The sequence below is a fragment of the Clavelina lepadiformis genome, chromosome 3, assembly GCF_947623445.1.
Source record: "Clavelina lepadiformis chromosome 3, kaClaLepa1.1, whole genome shotgun sequence".
Lineage (NCBI taxonomy): Eukaryota > Metazoa > Chordata > Ascidiacea > Aplousobranchia > Clavelinidae > Clavelina > Clavelina lepadiformis.
The window spans coordinates 18,666,085-18,684,195 of NC_135242.1; the positions used below are offsets into that span (position 1 = coordinate 18,666,085).

General features: G+C 37.2%; 1 protein-coding gene across 6 annotated transcripts in view; it reads right to left on the minus strand.

The window, feature by feature from the left end:
- LOC143448560 (dynein axonemal heavy chain 3-like) overlaps nucleotides 1-12,630 on the minus strand; it is a 51,360-nt gene extending 38,730 nt beyond the window's left edge. For all 6 annotated transcript variants that reach the window (XM_076948367.1, XM_076948364.1, XM_076948368.1 and 3 more), the window contains exons 1-32: nucleotides 12,430-12,630; nucleotides 11,673-11,764; nucleotides 11,344-11,417; nucleotides 10,999-11,236; nucleotides 10,675-10,799; nucleotides 10,109-10,305; nucleotides 9,268-9,499; nucleotides 8,833-9,010; nucleotides 8,644-8,754; nucleotides 8,421-8,559; nucleotides 8,114-8,218; nucleotides 7,908-8,038; nucleotides 7,601-7,799; nucleotides 7,264-7,385; nucleotides 7,048-7,129; nucleotides 6,872-6,964; nucleotides 6,635-6,795; nucleotides 6,324-6,531; nucleotides 6,063-6,196; nucleotides 5,774-5,974; nucleotides 5,432-5,627; nucleotides 5,066-5,260; nucleotides 4,740-4,928; nucleotides 4,463-4,591; nucleotides 4,065-4,265; nucleotides 3,798-3,923; nucleotides 3,539-3,711; nucleotides 3,241-3,469; nucleotides 2,707-2,859; nucleotides 2,171-2,312; nucleotides 1,833-2,031; nucleotides 1,148-1,376 (exon numbers count right to left, since the gene is read on the minus strand). In XM_076948367.1, coding sequence (XP_076804482.1) covers nucleotides 1,148-1,376; nucleotides 1,833-2,031; nucleotides 2,171-2,312; nucleotides 2,707-2,859; nucleotides 3,241-3,469; nucleotides 3,539-3,711; nucleotides 3,798-3,923; nucleotides 4,065-4,265; nucleotides 4,463-4,591; nucleotides 4,740-4,928; nucleotides 5,066-5,260; nucleotides 5,432-5,627; nucleotides 5,774-5,974; nucleotides 6,063-6,196; nucleotides 6,324-6,531; nucleotides 6,635-6,795; nucleotides 6,872-6,964; nucleotides 7,048-7,129; nucleotides 7,264-7,385; nucleotides 7,601-7,799; nucleotides 7,908-8,038; nucleotides 8,114-8,218; nucleotides 8,421-8,559; nucleotides 8,644-8,754; nucleotides 8,833-9,010; nucleotides 9,268-9,499; nucleotides 10,109-10,305; nucleotides 10,675-10,799; nucleotides 10,999-11,236; nucleotides 11,344-11,417; nucleotides 11,673-11,764; nucleotides 12,430-12,522 — 5,076 coding nt within the window. In that variant the 5' untranslated portion in view covers nucleotides 12,523-12,630. The remainder of the gene's footprint in view (nucleotides 1-1,147; nucleotides 1,377-1,832; nucleotides 2,032-2,170; nucleotides 2,313-2,706; nucleotides 2,860-3,240; nucleotides 3,470-3,538; nucleotides 3,712-3,797; nucleotides 3,924-4,064; nucleotides 4,266-4,462; nucleotides 4,592-4,739; nucleotides 4,929-5,065; nucleotides 5,261-5,431; nucleotides 5,628-5,773; nucleotides 5,975-6,062; nucleotides 6,197-6,323; nucleotides 6,532-6,634; nucleotides 6,796-6,871; nucleotides 6,965-7,047; nucleotides 7,130-7,263; nucleotides 7,386-7,600; nucleotides 7,800-7,907; nucleotides 8,039-8,113; nucleotides 8,219-8,420; nucleotides 8,560-8,643; nucleotides 8,755-8,832; nucleotides 9,011-9,267; nucleotides 9,500-10,108; nucleotides 10,306-10,674; nucleotides 10,800-10,998; nucleotides 11,237-11,343; nucleotides 11,418-11,672; nucleotides 11,765-12,429) is intronic.
- Between the last annotated feature and the right edge of the window lie 5,481 nt (nucleotides 12,631-18,111).

An 18,111-nucleotide genomic window follows, 5' to 3' on the forward strand; every position in this document is an offset into this window, starting at 1 on the left:
AGCAACAAAGAAAACCATCACCAACTTCATAATCAGTTTCAAATTATACTGTAATCAAACCATGCATAACTGAATTCTTTAAGACACGCATTAACTTATTTTTTAAAAACCGCATATATACTGTAGTTATATAGTATTACATGGTGTACGATTTACGGATATTTTAAGGAATATTGTTATACAATATGGAGAACATTGTGGACTTCTATTATACGTTACTTTTACATTGATGACAGTCGATCAATAAGCTATAACTTCTTGCACTAATATACACTAAAACATTACGGAGAATAGGTCAATATATGGTCAATACGTCTCTTTTCCAAATTTGGAAATCCTCTCTACAGGTTACAAGGTTCCACGACAATTAACCGTGGGAAATTGACGGCGAACAAACTAACCGGGGACAACTGACCGTGACGTAAATTGACCGCGAACAAACTAACCGTGACGTAAATTGACCTAGACCTAGAACCAACTGACCGGAATGAAAATTGACCAGGAGGTAAATTGGCCGTGCAAGTGCTGAATTATTGTGTTTAAGTTGATGGTAGTATATTATATGTAAAGTAAATATTTGTTTGTAATTATTTCCTTTTTTTAACAAAATTTATTTTTATTTCAATACAAATTGAAACATTTATTTAAATAAACAAAAAGACTTCCGGAAATACGAGTAATACATTAAAACAACTTCGCTGCAAAACACATATGACACTACACTACTACACATTTGATCGCCGGCCAATTTGTTGCCGATCAGTTGATGAAGACCAATTGTCGCCGATTAATTTGATCGCCGGCCAATTTGTTGCCGGTCAGTTGATCACGACCAATTGTCGCCGGTTAATTTGTTCACGGTCAATTGACGTGATCCCAGGTTACAAACAGAACGATTACAAAAAAGATCTGCGTCACGCCTGATGATGGTGTGACGCAACGATGGTCAATTTGGTCATTCGAGCGTGACTTTGACCACCTATATTCTTATTTCCATAACGATTGGTGCAGTATATATACTAGCCATAATAGGAAAGCGAACTATCTCACAGTAATATTCCTCAGAATCAGACGTGGTGCACAGAAAAATCCAACCTTAACTCGCAGACACGTCGGGTATCAACTACGATAAGAAACATGAACTAACCTCTAGATCAATCCTGTTGAATTCATCAAAGCACGCCCAGGCACCTGACTGAGCCAATCCCTTAAAAAACTTGCCCATGGCTTTATAATCTAAGCCATCGGAGCAGTTGAATACAACGCATTGCTTCGCCACGGCTTTGGCGAGGTCCTTGCAGGATTCGGTCTTTCCGGTTCCGGCCGGACCTTCCGGAGCTCCTCCAAGATTCAATTGCAGCGCGCCCATCAAGGTTCTAAATATAAACATGTTTGTTACAACTTTAACCTTAATTAATCAATTTCGATACCATATGTATGTGACATATTTGTTTCTACGAACAACGCGTGAAACACTTTACCTAATTCAATACATAATTATTTATGACCAAACATAACTTTACAATATACCGAGTATACAGTATAAGCATTTTTAAATGTATCTTGTACAACTGTTGCATCTGATTTATCAAACTATAGCGGAAATTATTGGAACGAGTAAGATGATACGCGTGTACTGTAGGTTATATACGTACCATTGTTTGGAGTGGTTATTCAGCTGAATTATAACGCACTGCAAGCCAAGAATCCGCTGTTTTTATGTCTAGCCGTGTTGAACCACCGTGTATCACCGTGTATCGCCGTGTATAGCAGGCAATTACGCGTAATCCAGTTATAAATAAATACTAGTCACATATGGTCTTATAACCTACCTGTAACAGCGTTCAGTTAATGGCGTTATGACGAGTCTTCCGGTATTACCGAGATATTCATATCCATAAGGAACCGTTGTAGAGATCATTCGAACCATAACGGCGTCATCTTCCCAATAATATCGCATTTGCGCAATCCAGTTAAAGTCACGTGGGTCACTGACACCGTCATCAGCCAAACCAGCGACGACGTCACGTGCTGCGCAGAAATAATCTTTAAAACCAACACCATCAAGTTCTCTGGTCAATTTTTGAGGTAAATATTACATATGTTAAAACACTGGTACAGTATACACTATACAGTACGCTACAGTTGTAATATCACTGTACTTATTTACCATGCACGTCAATTGTCACCAGAGCTCCTAAGGTGACTCGATCCATTTTGCTCAGTTTGCCACGAACAAGTTGAATGATGTCATCGATGTGACTGGTACACACGTCCAAGTATCGCTTCAGACCACCTTTATCTCTGATGGCCTGTACACCAGTATAGGTGCAGGATTACAGTATGTTTGATTGGCACGAACATACTTAAATCATTCCAGTAAAATGGTTGAAGGATAACATTATAGTTTCAAAGTAATCGATCAGTATTTTCTAAAACTATTGCTTCTGTTTAATCTACGTCTGGCTGATAGCGGGCTGAGCAACTAATGGCTTCAATGACTGTGGGATATTCAAAGTCACACAGGAAAAGAAAGCCATAAAAAGCTCGGACGCCCAGATATTCTTATTCCAGAAGAAAAGACTTAAAATAAATTTAAAATAGTTTTTACTTCTACTGACAATATTGCGACTCACTAAGCCCACTTACGGGAGAATCACAAGTAAGCTCAAAATCACAAAGGAGAATAGATGTCTGAAAAAGTACCTGTGTCACTTCAGCCGTCCAGTAGATGTTGCTTGTCGCCAAAATAACTTGCCCAGGCCATTGCAGACACCACTGCTTGAAAGGGAACTGTGGGTAAGCGTCCACGGCTCGCGACGTCTCTTCCCTTATGCTCAATTTCATCACTTCTTCAACCTAAGAACAACAAAAAGTTTTATTTTAGTTTATTCTTAACAAGCAAATTAAACTCACTTTTTTGACCGACAGAAATCTTTCAGTCTTTAGAAGCTTATAATTTCAAATTTCTATCTTTAAAAGTTTCGATAAGAAAAAAAGTGATAGAATGGATTGATGAATTTCCTCTGCAAAGGTGCTGGCTTCATTACTGGGTGAGTTTCAGATAATCACACAGGAATGAAAAAGCCATTTGCCTTGCACAGTAAAACCTTCCTTATTGTTTCATTAAGCTAACGACTCTTTTAACACTTCACTATACACTGTTCCTTTCAAAAAATGTTCAATAATTTAAGTTATGGTAATTTCTAGTAACCAGCATAGTATAACACAATTCCTTACTTCTGACAGCCATCTTTCCACAAGACCTCTGGCTTCTGAAGGTTGAATGACTTCGATCAAATCCACCTTCTCACCTTCAGCTGACTGCATAGCAACGATTTCTTTCTCCTCAGTAAATACAAGGCTTGCAATACCCTCGAAACACTTCTTCAAGTGAGGTTGGACTCTTAAAGGGTCTCTCGTTTCTGACAAGATCTCCAGGAGCTCGTCATTGGAAAGGAAGAAAAATCTGTGGAAGCAGCACAAGTGTTAGACACCCGTTCGTAACATAGCTACAAAGTTCATGATAATGACAAACCGAGGAAAGAATATTCTTTTTTTCTCTAAGTATTCATTGAGTCCTTTCTGAATACTTTCCAGGAGTCCCTGTGAGTCTTGTAGTATTTCCAGCATTCCCGGTTGAGCAAGCACGGACATGGCTTTGGTATTTTTTGCAGCCTGAAGCATCACTTCCTTGAAGTGACCGTCCACCTTTTAACGGCAATATTATTAGGCATTAATTTTGTAAGTCGTAACAATTGCAAAACATAGCAGCTAAGGTTACAGACCAAAAATACCTGGGTGAACATTTTACCCTCAGTAGGAATTTGGTTTCTAATATCCTCGGAACCAAATATGGGCTCTAGGTAAAGCCAAGCTGCTTGAACAACCAGCCAGCTGTCTATGATGTCACGAGATCTTTGCTAAATAAACAATCAGTAGTGCGACAGGGTTTGTCAATAAGCCAAAACGTATCATAACATTGATTACAACTTGAGTTACATAAAAATGTTGAACAATAAAAATCCATCAGAAACTTCGACAATTTCATTTTTGACACTCACCAAAGTGTTTTCCCATTCATCAATTTCATCCAGAAATGGGGTGATAAAAGGAGATCCTTTCATTGTGTGGGTTTTTACCACGTGATCATCCAAAAGCATCTGGATGTCGTCCACAGCTGAAAGAATTTGCACGTCACTGTCACGGTAAGGCACCATACCAAAGTGAACTAATTCCCAGTCGTCCTTCATTTTGGTGAGAGCCTGATATAAAAAAAGTGTTACCAACAACGTACAAGAGGTCAGTTTACGTTACAATCTTATAGTTTATCAATAGATATCAAATACTTTAACCAGAAGTGAAGACAATGAATTAGAAAAGATTAATAACTGCATGAAAGGTTAACCACAGTTTGATATACACTGATATAAAAATGATTCAAAAGTCAGCTAACAAATACCTTTTCAAGAGCGTGTTCCTTCCTTGCTTGGTTGCTGATGTGCGTCAATTCCTCCAAATGCTTCTCAAGTTTCATGCGAAGCATTTCGCTCAGCGCAGTACCGCTGCTAGGGGTCATATCATAACCAACCTACATTCAACAAAATACCACTGAAACTACAACATCACAAAAATGACTTCAAAATCAGCATGAATTTAGAATTAAGTTAATAAGCTTAAAGCATTGCAGCATGAATTTCATTTAGTCCATTGCAGTAGGGAGACATGTTTCTACATACCTTCAGGGACATTAAATCCCAGTGACGTTGCTTGATACCGGGATTACAAAGAGCATTTATCAAAGGCATGTTAATTCTGAACTTCTCCAATTTGTTCTTTATCGATGTCGCAGCTTTGAGTGGTCCCATAAGGTCAGGATGCTGGAACCGCTTGGTGAGTTTGTAGCTCGTCTTCCACAATTCTTGCACCTAACAGGTTAACAAACACGTCATTTGATCGTTAACTCGGATTGTTGAATTAATAAGCTAAGAATGAAAGAATGATGGAGCCATTGGATTATCCAGGGTTAAAGAGCATTACAAAAAATAACTGGAGGCTAAATTACATTTTCATCAACCACTTCGGCATTAACTTCGAGAAGTGGCCCGTTCATCCATTTATCATGCATTTTGTTGAATGCGACCACATTTCTCCAAAGTTTCTCAAAAGGTTCCTTTTTCGATGTGATTTCTTGGATCTGAGGATAAGGACTCACGTGGCCAACATCCAAGAGCATTTCTTCCCGGTTGACCTGTTGTTTCTATATCAAAAGACAAGACAACGTTAACCAATTGTAATTGTGACAATATCAGCAACAAACTAGAGAATATATATTACAGCAATCTAGCTGGTATTCAACATGGCTTTTTTCTGTAAAAATTTATTTTTATAAAATATATAATTCATCTTAGGTTTTATTTGTATTGTCTACCTCTTCCATAAATCCGTGTATCTTTGCTTGTATTTCATCAAGGATTTCCAGATACCTATGAGCTTCCCCCATTCTCTCCTTCTTTTGAAATTCTTTCACCTCAGCAGCAACGTCAGCCAACCTTTTCTCAAGACCTCTTTGCCAGGTTTTCAACTTGCTAACTTTTAAGTCATGCTCCTTCTGGAGTCTCTGCTCACTGCCATGTGGGTAAATGGGTTAATATGTAATGTTTGCATAATACTTACTGTATGTATAGGCTTTGTGTGTATGTACGTACTTACTCATGTGAAAGTAGTACATGAAGCACTCGTATTTGTAGATTAGGCTATTTAATTCCCTTACCTGTTTCTCATAATTGGTATAATTCGGTCTGGCCAGGAAAATGTGTTATCGTTAAGAAGTACGTCATCTTTGCTCAAGTGTGCATAGTCCATGAGAAACAGCAAATTACTTGCTGCCACACCAAGCTGCTCCTTCAGCTTAATAAGTTCGTTAGAAGCCAAATTATCTACGTATTCTTGGAGCTCCACCAAACCATTTGTGCTAAACAAATAATAGGGGTTCTGATAAAATCTAAAACAATAACAGAAGTATGTGAGATATACCTACCTGGTATTGCATAGGCACTAACCTTTCAACGTGAGATGTTATGCGCTTGACGATTTCGTCGTAGGTTGTGCAAATTGAACGATTGAAACGACGAGAAATGTTCATCACATTATCGATCATCATTTTCTGCAGATGATGGCTACGATCCAGCAACCACTGTAACAGGAAGCATAAAATTATAAAATTTATCTGGTGATTTAAAACGGGCGAACAGCATCAAAAACAGCAAAAACACCACATTCACACCATTTTATTTGAGAAGGACATTATAGGAAAACTGTACCTGATTTAATTGCTTGCAGTCAAGTAAAAACAAATGCATAGGGACGTTGACTGGTAGACTGCTGGTACTACGAGCCATTGCCTTCAACTTTTCCAACTCCTTCACGTAACTTCGAAGCGGAGGTTCACGTTCAATAAATTGCTGAACTTTTCGGTCGGTCTTGCCATTCAGCAGGTGACCATATATTGGTTCATACACACCGCGATACCTATAAATATAAAGACATTTCTTATCCAAAACTAAAACATATACATTAATAACTGATGATAACTGACAACATATATGTATGAAATAAAACTAAAACATTTTACCTTGTGGGCCCGTAACTATTATGTAAAATGACGGCACTGATTCGTTGTTTGGCTACTACCACGATTTCGTCTTCCGTTTGCACTGCCGACAAGTGAGTTGCGCTTGCGTTTTCGACAGCTTGAAATAGCAGATGTTCAACACGCGGCAACTGTTGAACGCTCTGAATTATGTTTGATAAATTAAGAAGTTTGCAATTTTGAGCAATTTATCACCATAGAGATCTAAAGGGAACTCACTGTCACCATGACGTCCACAATTTCATGCAACTTTTCAATGATCTTGTCAAAAGCAGGCTCAAAGGTGGTGCAGACGTTTGTCATGTCTGGTCTCTGATAAATATGTTTGTTTTTATACTTCAAAAGAAACTAGAGTTCTCTAATAACTTATATACACCACTTCAAATTTGTATTACCATAAAGAATTTTATCGGATGTGGTTTAGCTGGTAAATGCAATCCACTTTCTTCATAGGATTGTTCGTATTTGTTACCATGGCTGCAGAAAACAAACCGACTGTAACTCCTCTTTAAACTGACATAGGAGCTAAAATATCTGTCACTACACACCACAGTTGATTTAAAATTTCAGACGGTTAAACGTATTCTTGCAAAAACAACAATCTCACATACCGGTATTGTTCGAGTAAAAACACAACGTCTTGTATGGATTTTCTCACTAGCTCTCGGATAATATTTGACATTAGGGTTGCTAGGCAGCCAAAAAAGTGATCCATACCATCCATTCGAGCCACCTGGACACCATGACAAAGCATAAAAGCATTAAGGACATACAAAATAACTAATGTACGTTTAAAGTAAACTGTAAAATAAAGGTTACATCAATTTGCAAAATAGCTAATAATATAGGTTATAATTTGTATTCGATGGACTGGATAATGAACATAATTTTTGAAAAAATCATCAATATGTGTTTCTATGTCCATTTAAGTAAAAGAGTGAAACTCACCTCGTCATCTTCAGAAACTGCAGCTTCAACGCTTTCTTTTTTTTCCCGAACAATCTCTGCGCATTCCTCGATCCAACGTGAAGTTAAAATTTCAGCAGCTTCTTGACTTGAGCGCTCCACCGCGTGTTTTAGCTCTTCCACCGTTAGTGGCATTAGGGAGTAGATGTTCGGTATATTCAACAAACGAAACGTAGAATACCTGCAATAAAATGTGACTTTTTGGTGATATCATGAAGTTTTACATTAGTCACATAACACCTGACAAACGCAAGGCTATTTACGGCTAGAAAGTCTTACTCGTTTTTACCTGGATTCCCACTGGTAGAGAATTTTAGCGTTTACGGAATGGTTGATGTACAAGTTCGTCTTCACCAAACGTCGGGCACGATTTAGGGATTCATACCAGGGATACCGCCACCTACCGGCTGAATTTGAACGCTGTGAATATTTGAAATAATTAAAGACGCAGCTTCCCGCATTTTCTGGTTTTGGTTAGAGACGCTAAATCCTCACTGTAAATGGGACTTGAACTCCAAGTCTCTCTTGCTCTTTTGGATCTAAGAGGATATAATCCATGACAGCTTTTTTCATACTGCGTTTGTGAAGAAGATTGATTTCCTGGTGAATCATGCCATTGTGTTACTAGTCTTAGTGTTTTACAAACAGACATCAACTGCACAAGTAGAATATAGAGCTACAGGAACAAGGTTTTGGCGACTTACACGTGACTGACATTATTTATTATACTACACTGGGAATTATTGATTCATCAAGGCAACGTACGCATGGACAACTATATAAGTGTCATTAAAATAGTCACCTTGATCAAATTGTCTGTAAGTGCCGGCCACATTTGAACCAGCTCTCGCTTCAAAAACTTCAAGCTTTTTTGCCACCATTCAGAAGGCAAGGACGATATCATCGACCCCTCTATGGATGTTTCCATGACTGAGTAGTATCTAAATAGATGAAATTGGCACAAAGTCTAACTTTGTTAAACTTAGAACAATCGCCCCATAAACAAACAAAACGCTTCAGTTTACCTTGGTATAGAATCAGGCTCTGGAGTTGCTGGTCTTGATAGACCGTGGGTTGAAAATGTGTAAGGTGGAAATTCAACGTTTAAGGTTGCCTGTGTAGCTTCATCATGTACTCTGTGAATAAAACATTTTGAAATATAAGAATGTAATAAGTGAAAGAGCAAACGTTATTTGCTAGTGCTTGCACAATACCTCAAGCCTTCCTCTTCCTCAGAATCATCCGAGATGACATCATCATCGCTCACAAAGGGAAACTCTGTGGAAGATTCACTTTGGGAATCGGAAGCTACTGTGCCCACACTTCCTGTGCCAACTCCACTTGTGTATGATCTGACGTCGAATCGCCGCTTGCCCAAACCTTTTTTCTGCCCTAATAGCAGAGCGCGGTATATATGTAGTTATACCACTAATCCATCGTTATATTTAAAAATACAACGTAATACTTTTTCATTAGAGACTATGCGCTGATTTGCTTTGTTGCTTCTAAATACTTACAATTAATTCGGTGTCAGTTCAAGATATAAACATCACTAAAGCGTTAACATAAAATTTATATCAACGGTTCAGAATTCCATTACGTTTAGTCCTAAAGAAATGATCTGGAGACGTCTTCATTATTGTCTTTACCTTTATTTTCAACAAAATTCTTCGGATCAAATGAAAATTTTGCAAGCTTTTCTTCAGAAAGTGGTTGCACGCTGGCTTCGTAGGCAGTGTTTTCTTCGTGGTCGAAGCTTCTTTGTGGTCCGACAAATTGGTTTGTGATCCGGTACATAGCAGTGGAAAGCACTGAAGTGGAAGCCTCAGGCTGAACTTCCGAGTTTGGCATATCCATCTTTTTGCCATGCTGCGCCTTGCACTGCGTGACACAATGAAAACTCAGTGAATTCAATTCCAGCTTATCTTAGCATACTTCATGTAGGAGAAAAATAAGTAAAGCAAAACTTAAAATAACAATGCTAAATGTAATTCATTTCACCCTGAATTGTTTCTAAAACCTTTAGTCATTGTTGCTCGTATAACTGTACCTTTATTTTTCAATACATATACTATTACTTATCTCTGTTCATTTTAATATTCTAACAACTGATACTACGCGGATTCTATAACTTTTGCTTGAAAGGGCAACCGTAATGTTCATCTATAATTTATGCAACTATGCCAACCAGTTAAGTCCTCAAACGAAAAAACGTAACGCTTGTATAAATGTTTGTGTTTGACTTTCTGGATATTTTATTTCGACTGCCTGGATTTGAATAAAAATCTGACTAACTTTTTATAGCAGACGACTTTTTTATATAGTTTTTAGTGAGTTTTTAGTTAAACGCAGATTAGTATAAGAACCTATGGAAGGTTAGTTAGACGCGGAAGGTTCAATAAAGTTAATTCAACAAATCTTCCGCTTAAACTGTGATTACAAGAACTTACATACAAGAAATATGTAAAATTGCATAGCATAGAGATATACCTTTGGGTCGCGTGTTTGACTTGCAGGCGATGTTGGAACTTCTTTGTTGGAGCGCTGAGCTTTATCTGAACTTTGGCCCGCGTTCGTGAACAGATAGAAAGACTCTTTTGTAGGTTTCGAGTGGCGTGAACCGTTTGACCGTGCTGGCTTCCTTTCAAAATCGAAATGAGGCATTTTATGATTTTTGGCCGGCGAATCTGGAAAATATTCACTTTCTTGATTAATTATCCGAAGGAGGTCATAATTGATTGCAGCCTCTGTGATATACAAAACTGACAATTGGTTTTCCTACAAAAATTCTGTTCTTTCATTTATACATCGATAAACGCCAGTGCAATATACTGTAATATAATGCAGTATACTATAACATACTGTAATATAATATCCGGTTGGGTAACTAAACATCAAAGCAGGAGTACGAATATTTAAAGGTGTGTTTTTGACGTTACTTTGTGTTAATGTATCGCGGTCACCTATAACTAAATTTAAAACAAACTATACCTTCAGTTTTTACTTTACATATACAGTGAGTAGTTTATTCATGATTAAGATTATTTTTGACTTACATGCGCGATTATTAGGGGCACTTTCCGAGTGAACGGATCCTTGGGTCGCCTCCTGACTTATGTCATATCCGATGTATTCGCGCAGCCGTTTGCGACGTAATTCTGCGCTGGTGGATAACTGAAACCTGCGAAAAATGGAAGCGTTTCAAATCTGTAAAATTTATCAAACGATAGTAACACAGAATAACATTGCCTTTGCCGTAGCTTTGTTTTGCCAACACCCGTATTTGTCTTTATGCGGTATAAATTTATTGCATACACTATGAAGCAGCTATACATCAACCATCAACTATCACTTAATCACTCTGTAAATGTAAAACTTACTCTCTTATTGGAAAGTCCTTGCTGTTTTGAGCTTGCTGAACTCTTACAGACTGTTTTCGAGCTCTAATTTCATTATTAAACTGAATATCGGCAGTGGCTGCGATGAGAATGGGCTTCGGGGAACGATCTATGGCTGGCGGATGTCTGCGCAATAGCGTCTCGTGGTGGTGAATCGGTGATTGAATGTGATGACGTCGATCAAGCGGCGGGTGTTTATCATGGGATTGATGAGCAGAAGCTGGAAAAGAAATAAAATATGCCAACTTAAATGAAATTGGTCGACGAAGGAAAATAAGAATTCTATCTTGTCTTTTTTACTTTACTGTTAAGCCACTTCATACTTACCAAGTTTAAGCTTGTATATAAGTGCTGTGGACAGATCGCGTGCCAGGGGGCTATAGTTGTTTCCGATGGAATCACTAGAAAAATAATGTGAAAGTTAAACAAAAGAAAAGTATTATGCTAAACTCTGTTTTAGAGGATGTTAGCAACAACGACCCATGCCCATAAACAATTAGAAAGTAAATCATTTTAAAGTCGTATGTATATATGTAGTGTTTTTCATTTAGTCTATCATCATAACTTTTGGTGTTTCTAAATAAGTTATTTCTTTTTTTGGAATGGTGTAAATGTAACAAGTTTATTTTCTACAATTATTTTTACGTCTTTGTTACCTGACCCGGCGATAGTGCTTGTGCTCTTTAAAAGGGACGGCATTTGTCCGCGGTCCTTGGAGCAAAACTTTAGGTCTTTCGCTGTACGAATGCTGAAAAAGACATTGTGGATCTAACAACACATCAATTATGAAAAGTGTCGTTTTATTATTTTCAAACGTCTGTTTTATGGAAAACATACCATGATATAGAAAAATTTAAGTCATAAATACCGAAAAAGCATTCCACAATATTTGATACTACATAGCCTACTGGAGGCATAGTAGCTATCTGCGGTGTTTACTAATTTACTGCACTAGTTATGGCGTAACAATGTTAGGTTAATATCCTTTGGAGCAGAAGGAACAAGTAAATGTACAGTATATCTAGAAATAAATTTTAATTTGCAAAGGCTGGAGTAACTCAGAATCTTCAAAATGGATTGTCCCTAATACGAAGTAAGTCTTGAAAGCAAATACGCAAACAGTAAAGTTAAAAGCATGCTTAAACTTGCTAATAACACGGGCATTCTTCCCATGAAAAATCGCAGAAATTGTTGTAAAACAATCGGAGCAAACAATAAACCAAATTATAAAATAAGCTCCAAATTTTATCGATTTTAATGTGGGTAAACATCGATGAGCTGGAGAACGATATTTAACTAAATATGAAGTAAAATCTAAACCATGGACAGATTGAATGCGGCGGCTAAAAGCGAGAACATGTTAAGTCACGCATGGGAAGAACATAAACCAAACATCAACTGTGTTTACGATACCTGCGGTGCATCCAATGCTGGCAGATGCTGGATAACAGACGGCCTCCTTCCCGGATTAGCTTGATCAATGTCGGAAGACGATGGAATTTCCATAGCACAGTTAATTTACTTCATGTGATTTGTTCACAGTTAATACACTTCACTTCACATACTTATAAAGAATTACTGTATAATTTTCAGCTTAGGGCTGTAACAGCAACGATACTCTGACAAAGTAAAGATTAATTATTTGTCTTACGGAGATTAAATCGTATTTATTAGTAGTGATAATACTAAGGCTATAGCTTCTCCTCCTTAGATCCAAACTATAACATCCATAAACTTTATTTTATTTGGTTTAACTCAGTGCAGCAAAAAAAATTTCACCCAAGTACAAATCTAACATTTTGTTGTTACAAAACTCTTCATAAAAGTTATGGCATTTCCAGTAATTTCACGATTTGCAGATATGCCAGACTACTGTAGCCTATATATCTCCTGTCCTGTTGAACTCATGTGTTTAAACGTTTCGAAAATATTTTTCTTTTCGAGAAACTCTTGCTAAACCGTGTAACGTTTAAGGTTTAAGGGCTGACGACAATCAAGCAAACGCACACGAGCAGACTATTTAACCGTTGATGGATTTACTGAATGACACCCAACCCCCGGACAAACGTTGAATTGAATATTGACATATTGTTTTTGTAAGCCAACGTTCGTTCACGGATCGCGAAAAGACCAAATAGATCCTTGAAAATAAAGAAATTTTTCAGACAAAGGCTTTTGTGGTCAATAGGTTTGTTGGTTTTACACATTAATAGGCACAAAGAGAATATTGGCCAGAAAGTCTGTTTCAGCGGACTACAATTATGAGGGAAAGCTCGTAAAATAAACATTAATTGTTAGCGGAGTGCCTTAAGGACAAAAACGGTTCAAATTTTAACGAATTTCTGTCGTCTATAGTTCTGATTATTCTAGAAAAATAAAACATTTTAAAATAGTTTTTCAAGAAATTAGCGCGTGGACCACGTCATACGGTTCAAGTTCTACATTGATAGGAAGTGACATTGGTGTAAACAATGTTCGATAAGCATAAAATCGTGTTGTTTCTAGGACTGATATCTAGACGACAGAAAAGTTATTATTTACAGTTGCATTGCATTTACTTCATAATACTTTCAAACGAATAAGTTCAAACCTGTCAACGTGAACGTATTTTATATTCGAGAAACACTACAAGCACAACCCAAGCTTTGCAAGCAGCGTATTGTGATAAACAGTTTGAAAACGAATTTAAATGAACAAACGTACAACGAAATTGTACGACACGAAACTATGTGTCGGTTAGATAAAATAAATTTAACACAAAAGTTAACCAAATCCTTCAGATCAACTGGCTAAGCCTACTCTTTTCCTCAAAACCTGATTTCAAACTATATTAGCCCCCTACCACGTTTTCTTGCCTAAGCAAGATACTGACTCTTTTCTTTTCCAATATTCAAACGTTTTCCGAATCCATCACAAAAACCAAAGCAAAGTAACAGAATGTATATAGTCTTCATTCTCTGGGTATTCAAGCTTAGTTTTAAACGCGAGAAGCCTCCTAATATATTAAAACCTGACGAAACTTAATTGGCGTTTGCAAATCATCGTGTGGCAGTAAATTTCAACGCAACTTTCGTTGAGATGAGATGTTGATGATTTATACAGTTTTAGATGAGCCTTACACTTTAACCTCCCTTACCGCAATGTGAGAGCGCCTAATTTCCCAACTGATCGCTACTCCTGCATCAGGGCTACACTTGGGAGTTCCCCAGTAAAATATGAGCAATTTTTGACTTTTACTTAAAAGGTAAGCAACTGGGCAAAGCAAACCCTGTTTGACTCACGGTCAATTCTTTTAGCGACAACAGCAAATTGTTGAAAAAAAAAATCAAACGTGCCTAAGTTCTTGCACGTAAATTTGGACTTGTTAAGATTCCAAATTTCCGTGCTACTTGTCAGGTCGTGTGACGTTCGTCCTTCTCTGCATTCAGATACAAAAGAACTATATTTGTACAAAACGCTTATCAAAACAAAATGTCTTACAACAAATAGCATATCCGCGTCAATCTCGCTAGCTGGTTACCGGCTAATATAACTACAGAAAAGTGTTTTTATAACAACCCTGTGGTACAATACATTGCTGCGGTCAGTTGCATTTCAAAACCCAGTCAAAGCCGGTATGAATTTGTATATTTATAAAAAGGCGTTTTAGGAAACCGTCCAAACACTATTCAAACCGCCAAATATTTATACAAAACCTTTCCGTTAAGTTGATAAAATTGAAACCGATGCTGTATATTCTATGAAACGGTCAGTAAAGTAAAAAAAAAACATGAGAAATACAATCACAGAGGCGATAAAGGGCTGTGAATTGATCAGTATTCGTTGGAAATGGCAATATGTCATACTTCTGTGTCTGAACAAAATAACACTTTCTTGCGATGGAAACCAGCCTAAAGAAAAATTCAAAACTCTTACATTTGCCAACTCCTGTAAAACCGCATCAATCATTGTATGAATGTTTGAAACCGCGAGAACGAAGTTTGCTTCGTCGTTGCTGGCATCTTGATGCTGGTTTGTAGAGTACTTGACACGGTTAGAGTGTTTTCCTCAACCCACACTTTTTAAATGGAAACCGCGAACCTTTCACGAACACAACGTGTGATACACTCCCGCCCATTTATAACCACAAATGTACGTCCAGTTATAGGAAATGTGCATATTTTTAAGCCATACACTTGTACAGGTTAACCGGCCAACTACTACGTATTAACACGAAATGGCGGACGCAAACGCAAGTAATAAAGTTCCCTAAGGCCAGATTGACAAATTTAACTAAAGTTATTTTTCACAAGAACACTCTGGCATTCACAAGGTATGTGTAACGTGTAAAACACAATTATGTTTGATTTGTTTTAGCAATAAATCTTGGTTTTAGTAGAAAGTGCACCAAAACTCGGTACCTGGCACGGCCTTTCTGCTCCGGCGTTGCTTTACATCCACGATCGCCCTGAGGGTTTCTTTCACGAGCCGGCCATTCTGACAACTTCTGGTTTCATGGCTACCACATTGCTTTGCACTACATATTTACTTACTTTGAGCACGAAGCTTGGAATCCTTTTTGATGCTTTTTTTAACACGCGACGATATTGAAAAGCTAAAAACTGCTGCCTTGACTTTTGTGAACTTCAGAGATATGGAGCTGGAACTAAATCAAGCGAACCAAAATTTTTTTTTCACAAAACAGCTTTCCACATTATGCGACTGCTGACACAAATTGGATTTCAGGTTTAGTGTTAACTTTTATGAATAATGAGCGCTGGTTTATATGTTTATGATGCCAACGGGCAAAGAACTCTTTAACACAAAAAACAAACGAAAAGCTATTTTGATCTATGATCAAATTCTAAGATAACCTTACCTTCATTGAATGATGGTACGTTGTACCAACTAACCAACGTTAGTATGCAACTACAACAACTACAAAAGAAGTTTTCGAAACTTAAGTTGGACCGCGATTTGTGACTATTATACCGCATAATGCAGATTTCTCACTTAAAACTCCTCAAACACATCAGACCTACCGCGTGTTACCAGTTATTCCTGAAACATGAAGAAAAAAGGTCTGAAACTGACTGACCCTTTGATATATTCAATGCACTGTGCTTACTTTCAATTTTTATTTGGTCTGTGTTAAATTAACAAGTTCAAATAAATAACTCAACACTCACACGGAATTCACCGCAAACAACAGAAACAAAGATCCCTGATAAATGTCTACGAACGACTTTGCTCCAAGCTTACTTGGCTCATATATACTAAAGAAAAAATGTTGCTAACGATCATCCAACTACACCAAACATTCCACAAAATTAGACGCTCTGAATAAGGTTTTACTTGTGATTACTAGCCTACCATACGCTTAAAATATATCTACGTCAATTTTTAAACTAATCGACGTCAAACTGTCAGCAAATATTAGCTTTAGCTTATTCCAACACCAATAACTTATCGGTAAATCTTGTTTATTGCTTCTTCACTTATAAAGCACTCATGTGTCGTTGAAGTGGTTAGTTTCAGTGGTTAGCAACAGAGATTTTTCAAGTAACACACATATCTTTACATGACCAGTGTGCCGATGCTTAAACTCGTTTTTGGCGTTTTCGAAACCTACCTTAGATGAACTTCACATGTGAATTGCTATTGCTATACATAACTGGTCGTTGCTACCTATGACTACTGTGACTAAAACAGTGAATAGGAGAACATGCTTTTTATATCTTAGAAACGATAAAAACGTTTAGGCCTACTACGTGTCAAGAATAGGTAGCCATGGAATCAATATTTACATAATGATAAGGCTAACTACGCTGCATTAAAATTAATCAAATTTCCAGAAGCACGATCGCAATGTAAGACCCGTTTGATGTGATGAAAAAAGTCAACCAACAATTCACTTGTCGAACCAGATAGTAATAACCTGTCATCTTACTTTTGATAAATATCATCCATTTGTTATATCTGCCACTGACATAATGTCGTCCCAGCGTACAAACACAAATTTCTCTTTAGCACTTTGAGAATGCTACAAAAATTTTCTGCTGTTAAAAGAAGTTAAAAATCTTGCTCAAAAACTGTTTAATACTCTTTCTTTAAATCTTCTGAAAATGATCTGCTTTTTTACAAAAAAAAAGTCATTGAAAGTTCCGAAATAAAATTTGTTTCACTTTGTGCCTTTTGCTGTTCACTGCCTTATTCAATTTAAACTACAGTCACTTATTCACTTCATAATGATACAGCTTATTAGCCTAAACCGCATATCTACCAGTTGACAAACGATATAAAGTATGTTTCATATTTGTCAGCGAAAAGTCACCCCTACTACATCTACAGTCACGACAACACTTAGAAATCCTCTTAGAAGTGCTCCAAAACGGTGACATCATCAATTATTCGGATACCGGGAAGTTGAATAGTTTTGGGAAACTTTTGTAGTGGTTACCACGTTTGCTGTTTAATTAATCACGTTTCCGTTTAATTCTGCTTTTGTCACGAGTAGGTTGAAAATCACGTGAGATGAAAACAAAGTGCTTGTCTAAACGAACATTCTAAACAACATCAAAAAAAATTTTTCTGCTCTTGCTTCCCTGTCCTATTTCTGTCCGGTTATATTACTCTCGTTTGCAGATTTACTGAATACGTACAGCAGCAGTAGAAATCAAACAAACCCGGGGGAGAGATTTGAATGGATTTACGTTCGTTGGGCAGAGCGAATAGATGTTTTCTTTCTGTCCGGTTTGCACATAAATAGAGTCATTTTATCCAGACTTTACACAAAATAAAACCATTCCAATGTTAGCCAATGATGCACGACGGCACAGTCCACAACTTAACTATTGAACGTTTATCGCGGTTTAGGTCTTGAGAAAAAACTGTACAGTTGAAAGTTTACGTAAACAATAAAATGCGTATAATATGAACTAAAATACAAAAGTTATTACATATCTGACAACTACATTAAAATCGTCTGCGGCACTAACACTATTTAACAAATATTCGCAACAAAAGAAAAATGTTCATGAATGGGCCCAACCCGCAAACTTATACAGACTTTTAATAAAATGGGTTAATAAAGGGTTGGTTAAGTTTGTTTAAGTT